At 34.5% G+C, this 20,778-nt stretch overlaps 1 protein-coding gene across 3 annotated transcripts in view; it reads left to right on the top strand.

Annotated features, from left to right (window-relative positions):
* LOC104907304 (J domain-containing protein required for chloroplast accumulation response 1) overlaps window positions 1–20,778 on the top strand; it is a 65,510-nt gene that overhangs the window by 16,330 nt on the left and 28,402 nt on the right. For all 3 annotated transcript variants that reach the window (XM_048642989.2, XM_010696218.4, XM_048642988.2), the window contains exons 2-4: window positions 8,936–9,723; window positions 10,143–10,519; window positions 11,790–11,883. In XM_048642989.2, coding sequence (XP_048498946.1) covers window positions 8,936–9,723; window positions 10,143–10,519; window positions 11,790–11,883 — 1,259 coding nt within the window. The remainder of the gene's footprint in view (window positions 1–8,935; window positions 9,724–10,142; window positions 10,520–11,789; window positions 11,884–20,778) is intronic.

The following is a 20,778-nucleotide window of genomic DNA, read 5'->3' as shown; positions in this document are numbered from 1 at the left end:
GCAGTATATTTATCTAGATTCCTTAGATCAAGGAACCATCTCTCAAGCTATTTGCTTTCAAGCATGTCAATTTTTTTTTGCACATGATTCAAAAGTTATGAGATGCATTAATCCTCCCAAAGGTTGTATCGATAAGCTATTAACTCCTTCAGCAAGTATACATTCTAATATATCCCAGGAGGATTGAGGGGAGTATTCAATCGCCATTACTCTTCTCCTCAATAATTCTTGGTTATCAGAACTCCTTTTCCCATAGGCTAGGGGTAAAGGGTGTGATTAACTTTGGATAGTGGTGCTCAATCCTAATACAGTGAAGTCTTAATAGGAGCGAAAGAGCTAGATGATCACAAATCACAACTCAACTCATTTAGGGATAAGGTTCCCCCAAACTTATTCAAAAACATGACAATGAAGAACTATTTTTGGATTTTCTTTCTTTTTCTTCTTTTCTTATTTCTTTTCATTTTCCCTGCCTTCTTTGACTTTGGTTGGCTTTTTCTATCAAGTTGCAATTGCTTTTATTCAAAAATATACACAAAATTTCCACTATACCACACGAATCTCATCATATTCCTTTCCTCTTATTTTTTATTTTATAAATTTTTTTCTTTGTTTTCATATATCACTCAAGACAACCACTCTGACTTTACTATTCACTATAAGGGTGAAAAATAAAGTAAGGAGGCAATAGGCTTGTATTGAGGTAATCAAAGAAAAGGATAAGGCTAAAAGGTGTTAAGAGAAAAGGAATGCAAATAAAAACAAAATGAAGAAAAAGAGAAAATAGAGACAAGGATAAAAAGCCTAAAACTATAAAAATAAAAATATTCACCGATATGAACACCTTTAACTTTTCTTAGAGTGGCTCGGTCGCGATCTTAGATAAATTAGAGTCAAGTTCTCTATAAAAGTATGCAATGTCCGGGATCCATGCACTCAAAATAGATATTTGGGCTTCTTTTAAAAAAAAAAAATCCTCACATGGGGTATTCGAGCAAATACTACCCTTAAGACTTCAAATCACTAGAGAGAGCAACACCATCATACCACAATCCATGAATTAAGGTCTTGTGCTCTCAAAAAGTTCTAACTACTACCTTAACATAGAGTATCCTAAAATCAACCATAAATATCTCAAAGCATGCAAACTTCTAACATCTAAAAGCATTCAAAAGAGTGAAGCTTCGATGATATTATTCTCAACTCAAGAGCAAAGGATAAACAAAAGAAAAAAAATTGCCTTCTTGGTTCATACATATTTTTTTGTTTTTTTATTCTTTATAGCAAGAGATGAAAGAAATTAGGTAATGGCACGTAATCAACATAATTTCTAAGAAATTTAGAACTTAAAACCCAGGTTGTGTTCATAACCACCAATGTAAAATTTAAAGTCAAAGAACTTTGAACAATCATCTTCTTTCCTAAATTATCCTAGAACTAATAAAACAAGTAGTTGAAAGGGAGTTTGAACAATCTCACGCATCACTAAAGCAATAGATGCCAGATGTAATATCCCAAGCAAAAGAGCATCTTATTAAAACCTTTATTTCATCTCCGGATACTTGCTAAGAAAAGTCATCAGATCAAAAGAGAGATTAGTTCCAACAAGAATATATACGAAAAGGCAAAGAAAGAAGAGTAATTACAAAAAAAAATAAAAACATATCTAGCTCAACACATAACAACTCCTTAAGCTTGCAATACCCCAAGCCATGACCCCTAGATTGTGCCCCTTGGTAACACAATGCAAAGTACAACCCCTCCACCACACCCCCCAACTTGAATGAAAAACGACCTCGATGAGATCAAGGAATAGTGAAATGAGAAAAAGGGGGGGGGGGGAGGGGGAGGGGGAGGAAGGGCGGTCCATGACGTTCGACATGACTTTTTGAGGGGTGAATTTTCTCGAGAAAGGGAATGGAAGGTGGTTTTGGAAGGACTGTTGGTATTCATTAATATATGATATATGAACATCATCATTATATTCTTGATTTTCCTCGAGTGATTTGTCACATGAACTAGGAGATGATAGTGCTTGGATTCTGACATTACTAATCATTGGATGCATATTCTGATCAGTTCAGAATATGAAAATTGGAAAAAATTTCTCCTCAATTTGAAGCCACATTTTGAAATTTATTTTTAAAAGGTAGTTAGTGATCAAAGACACCTGAGCACCTTCAAATCTTGAATATTCAACGAAGTCACCCTACCAAATACACTTCCAACCTCATGAAAATTTTCATGATTCCATGCTTCAAAAGGGACTCCATGGATTTTTAGTGTCACTTCCCTCCATTTTTGAGCAGTATATTTATCTAGATTCCTTAGATCAAGGAACCATCTCTCAAGCTATTTGCTTTCAAGCATGTCAATTTTTTTTTGCACATGATTCAAAAGTTATGAGATGCATTAATCCTCCCAAAGGTTGTATCGATAAGCTATTAACTCCTTCAGCAAGTATACATTCTAATATATCCCAGGAGGATTGAGGGGAGTATTCAATCGCCATTACTCTTCTCCTCAATAATTCTTGTTATCAGAACTCCTTTTCCCATAGGCTAGGGGTAAAGGGTGTGATTAACTTTGGATAGTGGTGCTCAATCCTAATACAGTGAAGTCTTAATAGGAGCGAAAGAGCTAGATGATCACAAATCACACTCAACCATTTAGGGATAAGGTTCCCCCAAACTTATTCAAAAACATGACAATGAAGAACTATTTTTGGATTTTCTTTCTTTTTCTTCTTTTCTTATTTCTTTTCATTTTCCCTGCCTTCTTTGACTTTGGTTGGCTTTTTCTATCAAGTTGCAATTGCTTTTATTCAAAAATATACACAAAATTTCCACTATACCACACGAATCTCATCATATTCCTTTCCTCTTATTTTTTATTTTATAAATTTTTTTCTTTGTTTTCATATATCACTCAAGACAACCACTCTGACTTTACTATTCACTATAAGGGTGAAAAATAAAGTAAGGAGGCAATAGGCTTGTATTGAGGTAATCAAAGAAAAGGATAAGGCTAAAAGGTGTTAAGAGAAAGGAATGCAAATAAAACAAAATGAAGAAAAAGAGAAAATAGAGACAAGGATAAAAAGCCTAAAACTATAAAAATAAAAATATTCACCGATATGAACACCTTTAACTTTTCTTAGAGTGGCTCGGTCGCGATCTTAGATAAATTAGAGTCAAGTTCTCTATAAAAGTATGCAATGTCCGGGATCCATGCACTCAAAATAGATATTTGGGCTTCTTTTTAAAAAAAAAAAATCCTCACATGGGGTATTCGAGCAAATACTACCCTAAGACTTCAAATCACTAGAGAGAGCAACACCATCATACCACAATCCATGAATTAAGGTCTTGTGCTCTCAAAAAGTTCTAACTACTACCTTAACATAGAGTATCCTAAAATCAACCATAAATATCTCAAAGCATGCAAACTTCTAACATCTAAAAGCATTCAAAAGAGTGAAGCTTCGATGATATTATTCTCAACTCAAGAGCAAAGGATAAACAAAAGAAAAAAAATTGCCTTCTTGGTTCATACATATTTTTTTGTTTTTTTTATCTTTATAGCAAGAGATGAAAGAAATTAGGTAATGGCACGTAATCAACATAATTTCTAAAGAAATTTAGAACTTAAAACCCAGGTTGTGTTCATAACCACCAATGTAAAATTTAAAGTCAAAGAACTTTGAACAATCATCTTCTTTCCTAAATTATCCTAAACTAATAAAACAAGTAGTTGAAAGGGAGTTTGAACAATCTCACGCATCACTAAAGCAATAGATGCCAGATGTAATATCCCAAGCAAAAGACATCTTATTAAAACCTTTATTTCATCTCCGGATACTTGCTAAGAAAAGTCATCAGATCAAAAGAGAGATTAGTTCCAACAAGAATATATACGAAAAGGCAAAGAAAGAAGAGTAATTACAAAAAAAAATAAAAACATATCTAGCTCAACACATAACAACTCCTTAAGCTTGCAATACCCCCAAGCCATGACCCCTAGATTGTGCCCCTTGGTAACACAATGCAAAGTACAACCCTCCACCACCACCCCCCCAACTTGAATGAAAAACGACCTCGATGAGATCAAGGAATAGTGAAATGAGAAAAAGGGGGGGGGGGGAGGGGGAGGGGGAGGAAGGGCGGTCCATGACGTTCGACATGACTTTTTGAGGGGTGAATTTTCTCGAGAAAGGGAATGGAAGGTGGTTTTGGAAGGACTGTTGGTATTCATTAATATATGATATATGAACATCATCATTATATTCTTGATTTTCCTCGAGTGATTTGTCACATGAACTAGGAGATGATAGTGCTTGGATTCTGACATTACTAATCATTGGATGCATATTCTGATCAGTTCAGAATATGAAAATTGGAAAAAATTTCTCCTCAATTTGAAGCCACATTTTGAAATTTATTTTTAAAAGGTAGTTAGTGATCAAAGACACCTGAGCACCTTCAAATCTTGAATATTCAACGAAGTCACCCTACCAAATACACTTCCAACCTCATGAAAATTTTCATGATTCCATGCTTCAAAAGGGACTCCATGGATTTTTAGTGTCACTTCCCTCCATTTTTGAGCAGTATATTTATCTAGATTCCTTAGATCAAGGAACCATCTCTCAAGCTATTTGCTTTCAAGCATGTCAATTTTTTTTTGCACATGATTCAAAAGTTATGAGATGCATTAATCCTCCCAAAGGTTGTATCGATAAGCTATTAACTCCTTCAGCAAGTATACATTCTAATATATCCCAGGAGGATTGAGGGGAGTATTCAATCGCCATTACTCTTCTCCTCAATAATTCTTGGTTATCAGAACTCCTTTAATCACTAATGTTAGTTCATCATCAACTATTTCGTCCATTAAATTGTCTTGGGCTGCTTCAATGGCATCACCAAGTATTTCTAAGGGTACTCTTCTTTGTTCAGTCGGTTTTTGTGTAAAACAAGTGAGGAAGTGGATCTTTTTCTTGTATTTGTTGAAGGTGAGAAATTTTAGTGTAAGTTAGGATAGGATGAGAGTGAGGTTTATTTGTTGGGATGTGGGATGGAGGGGTGGTTAAGTAGTATTTGATAGGGGGATGAAACATCTTTGTATGATCGATGATCCCTAAAGGATGATTTAGGGTTGGGTTTGGAGGAATGGTAGGTTTAGATTTTTGTTTTAGTTTTTGGACCGGGGGGGGGGGGTGATGGTATAAGTAGTTTTAATTTGTCTTGTCAGACGCCTGCCTTCAAGTTTAACACCATCCATCTTTTGGATTGTAAGAGATCCCGAGAGGCGGTCAAAGAATTTAATAAAAGCAACATGTATCGGGGTTTTGGGGTTGGGATGGCTGGAATGGTGATGTTGTTATAGCTTTGAATTTGGTGAATAGATTTTCGATATTAGAAGGGATGGTATATGGGGGAAGTTGTGAGATGAAGATTGTTATTGATTGAGGGGGTGATAGGTTTTCTTTGGGAGATTTCCTTTTCGTTACCTTAATTCAGGTTCCATGGAAGTTTTTCTTTGGTGGGATCTCTTGCTCTTGGTTCTCTCTCTCTCTCTCTCTCTCTCTCTCTCTCTCTCTCTCTCTCTCTCTCTCGCTCTCTCTCTCCAAACATTCTCTCTTTATACTTAATCCCTTATATTCATTTAGTCAGGGTTTTACAAGCTATATAAGACCAACAATAATTGTAGCAATAAGTTGAATTGTAATGATTGAATACACTTTTTCCATGAAACTCCATTGAATTTAGAGGATTTCTAGCATCTTTGGGTATAATTATTGTGCTCCTAATTCAATGTCAAACTTATGTATGATTGTTCACATCACTTTTCACTTTTTTTTGTGGTTTATAAGAAGAGAGATAAAATGGACATTGATGGTTGATGTGCAGTGGTTGATTCATGGTGAAGAAGGGTGGGGGAGGAGAGAACGTTGGATTGTGAATGTGCCTGAATGAAGTATAGGGAATTATTTGCAAAATCAAAAGAAAAAATAAAACAAAAATGATTTGTTGTTCAAGTAGTAGGGTTTTTTAACTTAATATAAGATAAAAAGTCTATAAGATTAACTTATTGGGGAATAATCCAAAATTTGAATTGTCTGCACAATCAAATATAGATATATATTATGATAAGTATGTCAAAATGATAACACATTCAAGGCTACATGACTCAGCAAAAATTGGGGAGTATGCCATTATGAGATTTGCTTCAAAGGCATCATAATTACAACAAAGAAAAATTATATTCATCAAATTAAATTGTATTTTGTTTTTCTTTAATACTTATATAGATGTATGCCTAAGGCTTATTTCAATTAATAAAAATTAACTTTCTTAAAAGAAAGGTGTAAAGTCTAAAAACAATAATTCTTTTAGCAATATTAGATTTTTTTACGTTATATAGGACCTCTTCTAGAGGCATTAATTAATTTGATAACATATATAAATAGGGGTGTCCAATCCATGTGTCTATGACTTGACTAGGCCGAAAAAGTCAAAACTTTTAAAGACCAAAAGATATCAATCTCGGTAGAGACCAAAACTACGGTCTGGTATAAGTTTGAACCCTTTTCCCAATTTTTACTTTAAAAATGTCATTTTTTAGGTTTATAATTATATTTATTGAATATGTGAGATTTATATCGAATATACAATATAATACTATTTTCGTTCTAAAATAGTGTGAACACTTTAGACTATATTATATGTCTTATAAACATTTCTATTTATGATTTTTATATCATTAGTTTTCTTAAGTCCCTTTTATATTCACTTTATCTCTATCAAAATACCGAAATTTTTCTTCCCTACAACAAAAAATACTTTACCGATTTATATCACATCTATTGTCTAAGAAAAATATATTTGATAACTAAAATACAATTTATAACATTAAACTACGTGTCATATTAGTGTTTAAATCTTTTTGGAATAGATGGAATGATAATTCTAACATTTATTATATATAAATTATTAAATAAATATAACTATATTATACTCCCTCTGTTTTTTTTTATCGTTCTCACTTAGAATCTTGACACTATTCATACTTAGAGAGAATCTTCTCAATTTTTTTCAATTTATAAGAAAAAATATAGTCATGTGGGATCTTGTTTGATTCGTCTCAACTAGTACATTATTAATATTCAATCGTTATAATTTTTACTAATATATGATGAAAGATATTTAAGTTCAAAGATTTGCATTGGAAGATGTGTAAATGGAAAGTGAGAAAGATAAAAAAAAACAGAGGGAGTATATAAAAGTTATTATTAAAAAGTTTGTTTAACAGTTTTGTACTGGAAAAGATCAGAAAATTGAAAATTAATAATCCTTCGTCTCAAGACCGAACCAAAATTTTCCAAGTTCCATCGTTATCCAGTTCGGTCTCATTATCACACTTATTAAACATATATTTAGTGTCAATTATAAAGTAGCGTTAACATATTGTGTGCCTCATTTCAACATATATTTCACATATTCAAATGAACTTTTTATGAATTTGATGGTTATGGATAAGGGTGTGCATAGGTTCACACCCGAACCGAATTAGTTCGACTTGTAGGCCAAAACTCTCCAATGTCTTGGATTGGGGACCGGAAAAATACTTCCGGACCTTTTACGATCTGTTGCCTGAAAAAAAATTAGGCATTTAAAAATCATTTTCACACTTGTGGTTTCGATCTTAACCTTCTTTCATCTGTTTGGACTTCTTATAGGAAAGAAAAGAGAGATACAACATTTCATTTGAAATATGGGGAATGAAAGTAAGTAAAAGAATAAAACAGATTTTTAAAAAGAAAATTTCAAGTTTCCTCTTTGCAACAGAATTTTCGGGTCTGGACCGAACCATTCCAGAAACCCGAAATTAGGGTTTTTGGCAAATCGAGAACCAGAACTGAATATTTGGTTCGACGCGGTCAAAGGTTTAGGTCCGACCCTGATCTTTGCACACCTTATTTATGGAGTCGTGAAAGTAACTTTCACTAGAACTTATTTTGTTGTTGATAATACATAATGATGATATTCAATTTACTAGTCATTAGAGTCTTATGTTAATGCCATGAAAATGGAATATGATCCTGAATCATGTATTTCTTTCATAACTTTCCATATTGTTTTATACCACATCTACAATGAAAACGGAAGCCGGATGGTAATGAAAAGTAATGAAGAAAATAGACATTTTGGGATGGATGAACATTAACATAAAACTTATTTACACATAAACTTATAAATACATTACTATTAACACCATTAACCACGACCCTAACATACGACCTTTTTCGTTCGTGACCTTCTATTTTAAAAATTTATTTCATTTGATGTATGAGTTCGTAATTTTTTTTTACTCCCCCCAATTCATATTTGTTCTTCCTGTTTAGAATCTTTCTGTTACAATTGTCTTCAACGACCCCAATTATGGCTTGGGTGCAACCAACAACACGATCTTAAGCAGGTGCAACCCATATCATGAACTCTGAGCTTGGATGCAAGAAATGACATAAATAACACTAGAAGTAAAATAAAATAATATATTATTTCCTTTAATCTCTATCATTTTTTACCCTCAAACCCATATATTTCATAGAACGACACAAACAACACTAGAGGTGAAATAAAATAATAAATTATATCATTTTATTAATGTCATTTATGACAACCAAACTCATAGTTCAGTTGTGGGCCGCACCCGCTTTTGGTCGTGTAGTTGGTTGCACCAAGCCATAGTTGGTGCTGACGTGCTGTTAATGTCAATTTTGCCAAATTTTTTCTTAAAAAAGTGAACCTAGGAAGAACAAATAGGAACTAATAGAGTATTTTGTTATCATGTCCTAATTCGTGTTTAGCTTTTTTTTTCTTCATGTTTCTTTTTATGTTGATGCTAATGTGATATTATGTACTATATGCAGCCTACCAAGCAGAATGGCGAACACAGATATTACGACATCTACTTCATTTCAACAAAGCTACAAGTCTTCTGGGCGATCTCTTTCCAGATTTAACAAATATATCCAAAATCAGTCTGCTTTGTGCGACGATCATCATTCGTCGTATAATAATATCTCTGTTGATGGCATTGAGTCGACAAGTGATAGTAAGTTAGAAGGAACTAAATTTGATGAAGCCAATTTTGTCATAAATTCAAAAGGTTCGGAACTTTTGAATGACAATATCAAGTTTCATTTCTCAATTTATAAATGGCCAAGCAAAGGAGTTCCATTTTTAGTGTCTTCTAAGAAAAGAAGCCCCTCAAGAACAAACGAGAGAATGAAGAGTGAGAAATACTTGAGCACTAGTGAAGGGACTGGCAGTGTTTGTTTGGTTATGGAAAATTGTAAAACAGAGATAATTATGGATGAGGATGACTCTCCTTCAAGCAGATGCCGGGTGCCGTCTACTTTACAAATAAGTGAGTGTGACAGTCACACAATTGTACGTGCAAGAAGTGCGGAATGCAAATTTGATGATAAATTAGATCCGGATATGTTCAAATCTATACATAATACAAGTATTGAGAATGCAACTAATAAAGTTCATGAAGCTCTTTCTGATGGGTTAGGGAATATAAGGGATTTCCCTTTTCTTTCTCATAAAAATGTAGATGTAGTAGGAGATGCTAATTCATTCAAAGATTCTCCAAAGAAGACAAAATCCAATATGAAGCTGCTAAGCTCCTTGTTTAAAGAAGATATAAAAGGTAAATGGAAATGGTTATGCTTATTCTATTTGCCTTTTGCATGATACTTTTAATTTATTACTATTACGGTTCATTTGGTAAAGGGTACGAAATAACATTAATGAGAATGAAATCATATATAATTTGTTAGCAAAATCCCCAACATATTACTATAATAACGAAATTACATCCCGAAATATGTAGATTATTTAATTTCTTCATAGATTGCATTACCATCCATTACTAGGATAAATTTGTGAAGAAAATATATACATGTTTGGGGATGGATTGTAATTACGTACCATGAACATTGACAAAATCTTTTTCTTACAGTTGTACACTTAAATCCATTGATTAGTATTATCGCCATTATTATTACGGAATTACCTACCAAGCAGCTCAGTAAATGTTCATACCATAATATTTGTTGTGCTATGTAGGGAATAATATTGTGGATGCTGAAAAGGGAGAAAAGCAAAACATCATGAATGAAACAAAAATACCAATTATGAATGATGTTTCCTCGAGCTACAAAGTTAACAAAAATGAGGTGCATCAGTCGTCCACTAGAGCAATAGATGATCTGCAGAAAAGCAAATCCAGTGGAAAAGTTAAGGATTTCGTCAAAGTTCTCAATAAGGAATCTTCTTCAAAAGTGAAGAGTAATGCTGTGGGTCAAAGTCATAGTTGGAGATGGAAGGAAGCAACAAATATAGGAGCAGAGAGTGAAGTTAAATCCTTTTCAACTAGAAAACATGATGAAACGCAAGCTTCTTATGTCAACTTAGAAACAACGTCGTTGGAATCCATACAAGTGGTATGCATCTTCATACTCACTCAAGTGATATACTGATATATATAGTCATTGGAATCCATACAAGTGGTATGCACATATATCTTCATACTCAGTCAAGTGATATATTTTCCAAAAAAAGATTACAATATCAGTAGAAAGGATTATATGTGTAATCGAAATTGTAATCCTTTTACTGAAATTTATAAATTACAAAATTACTTAAATTGTAAAAAAGAGAATATAAATGAAAATGAAAAAAGATGATATCAGCTACCGTGGAGAGATTAGGAAAATACCTGAACATAGTCATTTTTTTTTTTTTTGAAGGGGAACATAGTAAATTATTAACATGTAATGTTTTCCAAATACAATAATATTCTTATTATCATATTAGGAAACTTATTCTTTTCCTAATTTTTCCAATCTATCCCATAGATGATTTAAATATATATTTATAATTGATATCAGGAAATTATCTAATCTGAAAATGTTTGAGTATAGGTTTATAATGTTACACATCATGTATCTTGAGATACAAACTTGACATAACTTGTGGTGTCGGGGTTACAATTACGCCACGAGTGTGAGGCCCTCTGCAATTTCTCACAATAGGTCCCTCAATTCATCATTTTAATCAAATATCTAATTTTTATTAAACAAAAAGAATTTCATTGAAAACGAGATTTTAATCATGAAAACATTGAACATTTAGGCGTTAAATACGAGATTTTGATAAGAAATTAAATCGATACGATGAAATTAATTTGGTAGGCGAGAATGGCTGAATAGATTAAATAGTTATTTTTCCATACATCGTATTTCCGTCCATGAAAAAAGATAGTCAAAGAGACAAATATTAAGGTAATAAATTATCAAAATCAAAAAGTAATTTTTACTTGTTAGGATTCACACCCAAGGCCATTATTATATTATAACTACACCTTAATCACTACCTGGCTTTTGTTTTTATTACTAGCTTAGTCTTATATGCATGCTATGCTTGCGAAATCGAACGAGAAGTGGTAATTGCTTTGCAATTTGCTAGATCAATTTTTTCGATATTTTTTTCTAAAACTAATAAAGTGTTAGGTATTGTAGTCTTCTTTTCTAGTTAAGGGTATATTAATATAAGAAAATAAACACCAAAGCTCTCAAAAATTCCTATATATAATACAGATATTTAAGACGCTAATTATTTATGAAATGTAAATTTAGGGGTCGTATTCCATCCCTCACCCATGCCACCCCAAAACTACCCCTGATAACTTGTTTGCATTGTCTAATGTCTTAGGTCTCTGGAGAATCTTTTCTATCAGGTGAACAACAATATACCATCAATAGCAATGGTAGTGTTTCCAGTACTACAAGTTACACAGCAAATAATGGTTAGTTACTTTTTCTCCCTGAGAACATGTTTGATTCAAATACCGTTTCATTTTCTTGAACTGATGATAGCAAAACTTTGGAGAATATTTCATTTTTGTTAAATGGCACCCATGTTATCCTTTAAAAACAATATTAAGGACTAGCATGGTGGGTAATCTTCATTTATATTCTCATATAGTTCAAAAGGGTATTTTCCCTTCTATATATATATCCCGTCCACAGACCACAGTTATCACCAATCCTATGCTTGCCTTTACTTTGCCATCTTTATTTTTCTTCCATGTCCCGTCTGTCTAGATCATGACTCTTTCTAGACTCCCCTAATATGTCCCTATACTCCAATCGATCTATGAGGGCGGCCTACCCCATATTTCCCCTTTTATGTTCTTTAATAATTTTTGTTCTTTATGGGGTTCTTTGTCCTCAAGAGGGACTTATTAAAAAATTTGTAGGCTCAAGCAGTGGCGTATCCAGGATTCCAACCCTATGGGTTCGGAGCCGGTAAAAAAAAAATACATTCATTCAATCAGATGATTTTTGTGACTTGTTTCCCGCACGCTCCTATGGGTTCTTGTATTGGGTTCTTATATTGGGTTTAGAGGTTCTCTTGAACTAGGAGAAGAACAAGCGGATGATTTTTGTGACTTGTTTCCCGCACGATCTTTCCAAAAAAATTCTAAACCCTTCATAATCACAATACAATCTACACAATAACACAAGCAAGAAATTTCAACTCCATGACTCTAGACACTACAAAGTTCAATCACATTAATCATTCATTTATCCACAATCCACAATCCACATTCCACATTCCACAATCCACATTCATTCATTGAAAATTTATTCAACATTCACAAATCACAATCCAAACTCCAAAGTCCACAATCCACATTCATTCATTCAACATTTAAATCTTAAATTCATAAAGCAACAAATTCATTCTATGAGTAAAAGACTAAACACTAAAATCTGAAATAGACGACTACATATTTCTAATTTTTAATCATCTAATGTGTAAAAGACTAAAATCTGAAGTAGTAAAATTCATATTTAAAATTGAAGAATTGGGTTTGGGCTTTACCTTTCGGCTTTCAAACGGCCGAAAAAGTTGCTGCCGCCTGCCTTCAGGTTCGCCGTCGGTCGTCGCGGTGGGGAAGAAGGTCTCACGCCGTCACGGTGGCCTATGGCCGTCGCAGCGTCGCTAGCTTTGGCTCGTTGCTAGGGAGTTAGTAGTTAGGGTTTTGGTTTGGGAGAAAATCGAAAAATGTTGGCTGGGTTGTGGGGGAAAAGAAATGAGAAGGTTAAAAAAAAAAAACAAGTTAATGAGGTTTCGAACCCCAAACGCACATGTGTTATGTGTAGAGATACAAAACCACTGGGACACATGCTTGTTTAATGTTTTATTCTGCATACATATAGTATATATCTAATATTTTAAATATTTTTAATTTTTTTTAAAAAAAAAACGGGTAATTTTTTTCCAAAAATCACTGGGTTCACCTGAACCCAGTGAACCCATAGTAAATCCGCCCCTGGGCTCAAGCCATTTTGACTACAACAAAGAAAAGATCTTGCACGCATTACTGCGAAAACCTGATATGATTAGGCAAGCTAACCACCATAATCAAGGCAACCACTTGTCGTGCTTGATCGAGCATAATATTACTAGCTTTTATTGGCTCCTAAGTTGTATGCTTCGGCGTAGAATGACTGAATGAGTATACTCTACTGGGCACACGAATCAGATGCAAAATCGATGTTTATTTTTTTAACATCGGAGAAATTTGTATAAATATAGAGATCTTACATACCACTTAGGTCATTAGTGAATAGTGATCCTTACAATACTCAGAAGAGAAAGTAAAACCAAATTACAAGAAAGTTCGAATTCCTAACCTAATCTTTACCTTTATCGTTATGATCGGGGTAAGTCTGAACCGCAAGACAACGACGACAAGGCTAGCTCCAGTACAAGGTAGAAAGTTCCTTATTAAAACAAATCCGACAACCTTGAATTTAACACATCCGCCCTAACCTAAACAAGAAACCCTAACGCTAAACTTTACATTTGCCGGCGAGATTATTGACAATCACGTTTGGGAAAGCTTTGGGGAGAGGCTGTCCGAGGATGTGATATTAAATTTGAGTAAGTTCCTCCATATCGTACTCGCTCAGTTGACGATAACTTCAAAAGGAAAATCCCGGTGAAAAGAATTTTTCTTCCTTCTTCTCGCCAGGGGGAACAAATAAAATAAAAGCCTTGAACATTGGGCAAAAAAGTTGTTGTGTTGGTGGAGCAGGCTTGTCGTAACCTTGTGAGCAACGCGCGGTCAGGCCGCCACCAGCTAGCCTGCTCTCGTCGATGACTGCTTTTCTTGGGTTTTCTTTGGGTGGGGGAAATTTTAGAGAGATAAATGATTTATGTAATAACTTCCAAGAAATATTGCAAAGCAATGTTAAGATTCATGTAAAAAGCTTATCCTTGAGAGAACATTAATCCCTGTGAGTATGATATAGTTTAAGGGGTCGTTTGGTTCACTATTTTTGGGTTTCAAGAAACGGAATCAATTAGGGATTCCCTTTCTTTTTGTTTGGTTCAACCCCTCATCAATCGCTTACCATTACTTGATGGTAATGGATCCCCCAATTTGTTACCTTCCCTCCCCCTCAAGTAACAAAATCCATTACTTGAAGTTAATGATTACCCTTCATTTCCATTACTTGTCTTGAACCAAACACTCAATAAAGGTAACCATCTTTGTTACCATTCACCTCCTCTATTTGTATCCGTTCTCTTTCCATTCCATATCTTGAACCAAACGACCCCTAAAAGGATTTGTGATTACACTCGTGTCAACACTAATTTCCTCAATATAATATCTTTCCTTCTTTTGACGGGTTTTATAGTCTTTGAATGATCCACTTGAGGAAGGCAATGGTGAGAAATTCAAAGGTACCTTCAACTATGTAGGAGGAGAATTTCGATGAGATGCAATAATTGTTATTTAATACAAATTAAAATTTTAGCACATAATAATCTAGACATTGCACGAGCTTGAAAACTAGTACAAGATCAGATCAATATATTCGTATTTTACTTAGTAATTTATAATAAATATTAACACATTTATTGACAATCACTAAAAAAATTAGAACTAATACTTTATTATTATTATTTTCTTGGCAATGAGCTAAAAAAGGGTTTAATTTTGATATAATTTTTATCATTCAGAAATACTATCAATAAAATTTTACACGATGTTATGATATTTTGTGACCATACTTTTTATGGTTACAAGAAAGGCATGTAAGAGATTAAGAGTAATTATAAATAACTTCAAAAAAAATTAAGACCTTATTTTATTCCAACTTGGTCACAAGGGTTCCAAAACCAATTTAATAATGTCATTACTACCAAAGTGACATATACTGATCATACATATATGGATCTTATTTTAAAATATGTTTTAAGATTTTTATAGTTATATAGATATCACAAGTACATTTTATTACTCTTTTTTTTTTGGTAAGGAAAGACAAATGAGGCCTAATCCCGAATATTGGATCAGCCTATAGCATCCTTTCGGATGATGGTAGAAAAAGTAGAATTAGAAAAATTAAACCCATACAATAGAGAAGAAGAATCATGACCTTGGTGAGCCATTAAATTTGTCGCTGGATTGGCCTCCCGATAACAGTGGTTGATAGAAAAAGAGAGAAACCGGAAGATTTTCAACCAAATCCTTCACCAAAGAATGAATTTCCCAAGGAATCTTCCAACACTGCCGAATAGAATTGATCACTTTCAAATTGTCCCCTTCAATGACAAGGGAAGAGATATTGAGGAAACGGGTCGCCTTAATGCCTTCACGAAGACCTCATGCTTCAGCTTCAAGTATATAGCAGTTCGGATAAAGCATCATAGCTCCTGCAAGGCACAAGCCCCCTTCATGATTTCGAATTGGTAAGCCAAATGAAGCTCTCTCATCTTCCAATTTGGACCCATCAAAATTAAGCTTAAACAACCCTTCTGGAGGGGGGGGGGGGGGGCAAGCCACTGATTTAGGAACTATAGGATTTTCCTTGTACTTGCATGATGAATATCACATAGATCATCAAATTTCTAAGCCACCTCCCAGTCTTGAATATATTTTGTGACATAATGGGCTATAGAACTAACATTAGTCAATTCAGCCTGAAAATTACCTTATTTCTATGAAACCAAATCAACCACCAAGCAATGCTAAATAACATACAATTATTCAGAGGTGGATTATGCTTGACATGATTCAATTTATCAATAAAATCATCAAAATCAGCATTTTGAGGGACACCTACCCAACCAAAATTATCCTTTAAATATAAAATGATGTCCTGAGTAAAAGGGCAGTAAAAAAAGATGGTTTGTATCTTTCGAGTGATAATTACAGAAAACACATTTTTGTGGTAGATAAACATGGCTTTGTTGGAGTCTAACATTTGTAGGAAGGCCATTTTGACAAGCTTTTCACAGAAAATTCCTGAGCTATAAGCTTCGCAGGAGGGGGGAGACATCAAGACCATAAGCTAGTAGACCACCTGATTTAACAAAATAATGGCCATCTGGCGTGAGTCCCCACACTAAGATATCATCTTCACTTAATGAGAGAATGAAAAGGCTGAAAATCACTTGACAAGTCTCAACTAGAGCCAGCGATTCAATCAAGCTTTTTTCCATTGCATATCAGAATTAATAACATCTACAACTTTCAGGGATTCAAAACCCTGAACAAGAGAAGAGATAGAAGCAATAGGGTATGCAAAAACCCAATTATCAGTCCAAAAATTAATTTGGGAACCCGACTTGACAATCCAATAAAGACCTTTTCTTAAAGGAGAAATTCACAAGAGTGGTCCCAACTATTACCCATTTTCTTTTATAAGTCCCGACTATGGATTATTCCTTGCAGGTCCCAAGCTTACCATCTTGTGATTTTTATATGTCCTAAATTACTTATATACAGTTTAAAAGGTAAGATTTTTAAACGTTAGCCCCATTTTATTGGTTTGTCACTTGCTGAAAGTATTCGAAGATGGTAAACATTTAAGTATCTTACCTTCTAAATCGGTTATAGATAACTCAGGACCTATGAAAATCACAAGATAGTAAACTTGGGACCTATAAGGAATAACCCATAATTGAGACTTAGAAAAGAAATGGGTAATAGTTGGGCCCTCTCTTGTGAATTTTTTCTTTTTTTAAAAGTATCTCTAGTTGAGATGAGCTTCTTCCACTGCAGGAGCTATATATTATGTTTAGTATAATCAAAGAGATAAATATTTTTTAAGTATTTTCTCTTAAGAAGTTGAACCAGAAGATTAGAAGGATTCTTTAAGATTATTTTCCATAATAATTTCATTGGTAGCGTTATTATATTGTTAACCTAAGCTTTTCTAAAGCCAAGACCACCAAGTTTCTTATGGAGGCAAATCTTATCCCAGCCTATTAGATTCGCTGAACCATTGTCCACATTCTTATTCCAAAAAATAATCCTTGTAGTTTTTGTCTAGCTGATCATGAATAGAGGCAAAAAGAATAAAGCTTTGCATTTGGTAGTTAGCTTTTGTCGCTAAATTTATGTAAGCTCATCAACACAGTGTTGATTAACAATGCTCTTGCAGTGTATGAAAGATTTCTTGAACTTCACATTCTAATTCTGGCACTCATTTTATCTACCAACACATCACATTGTGCCACTGAAATTCTTTTAGAACATATGGGTACTCCTAGTTACTTAAAAGGTAAAGTACTTTTAGCTAACCCAGAGACATCTACAATTCTCTGAACTTCTCCCTCAGCCATACCACAGCAGTATAAAGATGACTTAGCCATATTAGCTTTTAAGACAGAAGACTCAAAAAATAGCTTAAAATCATGTAGCAACAAATACACTAAAGTGAACTCACCTTTGCAGCATAAAATTAAGTCGTCTGCAGGATAAAGATGAGTAAGCTTCATTGGCTTACAATACTGGTGAAACTTGAATTGTGGAAGCTCACTTACTCCTTTCAGAACTCTAGAAATATACTCCATACACACCACAAGAAGAAGAGGGGACATAGGGTCACCCAACCTTAGCCCTCTAGCTCAACTAAAAAAACCATGCATACTCCCATTAATCATCAGGGAGAATTTAGGGGTATCAACACATTCCATTACCGATTCAATGAACTACATAGGGGAACCCAAGTGTTCTAACATTTCCTTCAAAAAGCTCCAGTCAACTGTGTCATAGGCTTTTTGCAAATCCAGTTTTATCATGCAGCTTGGCTTAGCATTTTTTCTCCTATAAGCTTTAACTAAATCTTGCACCATCATTATATTGTGAACAATGTATCTCCCTTGCACAAAACCCCCTTGGTTCTCAGCTATTATGTCAGGTAATACATTTCTAAGCCTCCCATAAATAACCTTGGTGATGCATTTATATATGGTATTGCAACATGAAATGGGCCTGAAGTCACTCACATTGCTTGGACATTTGATCTTAGGTATCAATGTCACAACAGTGGCATTGAGCTCCTTGAGTAATTTTCTTCCCCTGAGCACATCTAACACAGCTTCAATGATATCATCTCCTATAATATCCCAAGCATCCCTAAAAAAGTGCCCTCCAAATCCATCAGGCCCCGGAGCCTTATTTCCAGGTATAGAAAACAATGCTTTTTTAACTTCATTAGCTATATAAGGAGCAATCAACATTTGCTTATGATCTTCAGTTAACAAAGGCCCTTTGTGCACAAGCTAAGTTATAACATGCCTCCTGTCTTCCTGTTTAGAACCTAGCAGTTGTTGATAATATGACAGAAATACTTCATTTACATCTTCAGGCTTATCTCTCCAGACTCCATTTACGGCTTTTATTGCATAGACATTATTATGAAGCCTTCTAGCTTTGATACTCTGATGAAATAATGATGTATTTTCATCTCCCTCCTTAACCCAACTTAATTTAGATTTCTGTTGCAAGAATTATAAATAAGCTTTATGTTTCATCTTATACTCCTTTGTAGCCTCAAGCTATGCATCTGCTAGCTGCTGATTTTCAGGATTTTCATGCATTAAATTATGTGCATGTATCATGTCATTATGAGCTTTTAGCTCAGCTGCCTGAATATCATTAAATCCAGCTTTATTTAGCTCTTGCATCTCTCTCTTGATCAACTTCAACTTTCTACATACAACAAACATTTTAGACCCTATAATTGTTGTATCCCAGCACCTTCTCACTCTTATGATGAATTCAGGGGACAACCTCCACATTGTGTAATATTTGAAAGGTTTCTTGCCTTCATTCAACCTTGGGTAGACAGTTAGAAGAGATGGGGAGTGGTCATACTCTTCTTCCTGCATGAAACACCCCTCTGCATTCTCATACCTTTCCTTCCGTGCTTCATTACCCACGATTCTATCTAGCTTTGAGTACACTCTTGCATTACCTTGCTGTTTGTTGTTCCAAATAAACAAACACCTTGTGCTTCTCACATCATCTAGCCCACACTCCAACATACATCTGTTAATTGCTTCCATCTCTATACCCCTGATTGGAGCTCTAATTCTCTCATCATTTTGTCTAAGACAATTCAAATCTCCCATGATAAGCCAAGGCTCTGAAGTCTTAATATATCTCAGATCTGCCCAAAGTTTCTCCCTTCTAACTCTTTCATTATATGCATAGATGAAAGGCTGTAAAAACTAGCACTCCTACTGACAGGCTGAATATAGCAGTGTATGAGTTGATTAGTACCCATGAGAATGCTAACATGGAAAACCCCAGGCTTCCAGGCCACCACTACTCTACCTCCTGGATGATAACTACTATTAGAGGTGAAACACCAAGACTTAAAAACATTTTGATAAAGGTTGCCTAGATGACAAGCCTTTATCTTGGTTTCCAAGAGACCCACCAGTCCAATATCATGCTTCTGAATGAATCTACACACATCTTTCTGCTTTCTTGAACTGTTGAGCCCTCGGACATTCCAAGTGAGGATTCTATCCATGACTATTCGAAGGGTCCCCCCTTCCTTTATCAATTATTAAACCATTCTCCTCCTTTTCATGTGTCTCTTCTACATTCAACACTTGAAAATTATTATCAATACTTGTTGCATTAACCTGTGAGACTCTCACCTGGATTGGTTTTAATGCCTTCTGGAATCCATGAGCATCCATCTCTATCACCTTTGTTCCCACAGTACGCTTCTCAACTATTTCATCCTCCTTAGTAGCTAGAGCTTTAATCTTCCGGATCTGCCTTTTTTTAGCTCTACAATTGGTTGTTTCATGTCCCAATTTATGACATACATTACATATCATTGGCTTCCATTCATAAACAACATCAACCACAACTTTTTCACCATATTCATTAACAAACTGAGCATGTTCTGGTAGGTTCTTAGTTACTGGCACTTCAACTATCACTCTAGCAAACTGAACCTTATCACGCTTTTTAGTAGCCTCATCCCTCTGCACAGGCTTACCAATTTTCTCAACAATCTTAAACAGAGCTTTCTCACCCCGATACTTAAGGTTCAATTTAAATTGAATCCATATTGGCACCACTCTAATATCCTCTTTAACAAAATCCATATCAGGTTCCCATGGCTTGAGAATCGGTGGCTTATTATCAAAGAGAAAGGGTCCTACTAACACCTTATCACGACTCTCCGTTGTGGCAAATCGCACTATAAACACTCCTTTCTGAACTAATGCCACCTTATCTACTCTGTAATTCTTCCAAATTCTATGAACAAATCCATCCATTACATGAATTGGAGAATTTGCCCCTACTACATAGCAAACTATAGCAGAGTTCCAGAATTCAACTTCCTCCTTTATGTCATCAAATTCA

Source organism: Beta vulgaris, chromosome 4, assembly GCF_026745355.1.
Source record: "Beta vulgaris subsp. vulgaris cultivar EL10 chromosome 4, EL10.2, whole genome shotgun sequence".
Classification (NCBI taxonomy): domain Eukaryota; kingdom Viridiplantae; phylum Streptophyta; class Magnoliopsida; order Caryophyllales; family Amaranthaceae; genus Beta; species Beta vulgaris.
This window is presented reverse-complemented; position numbering and strand designations above follow the sequence as displayed.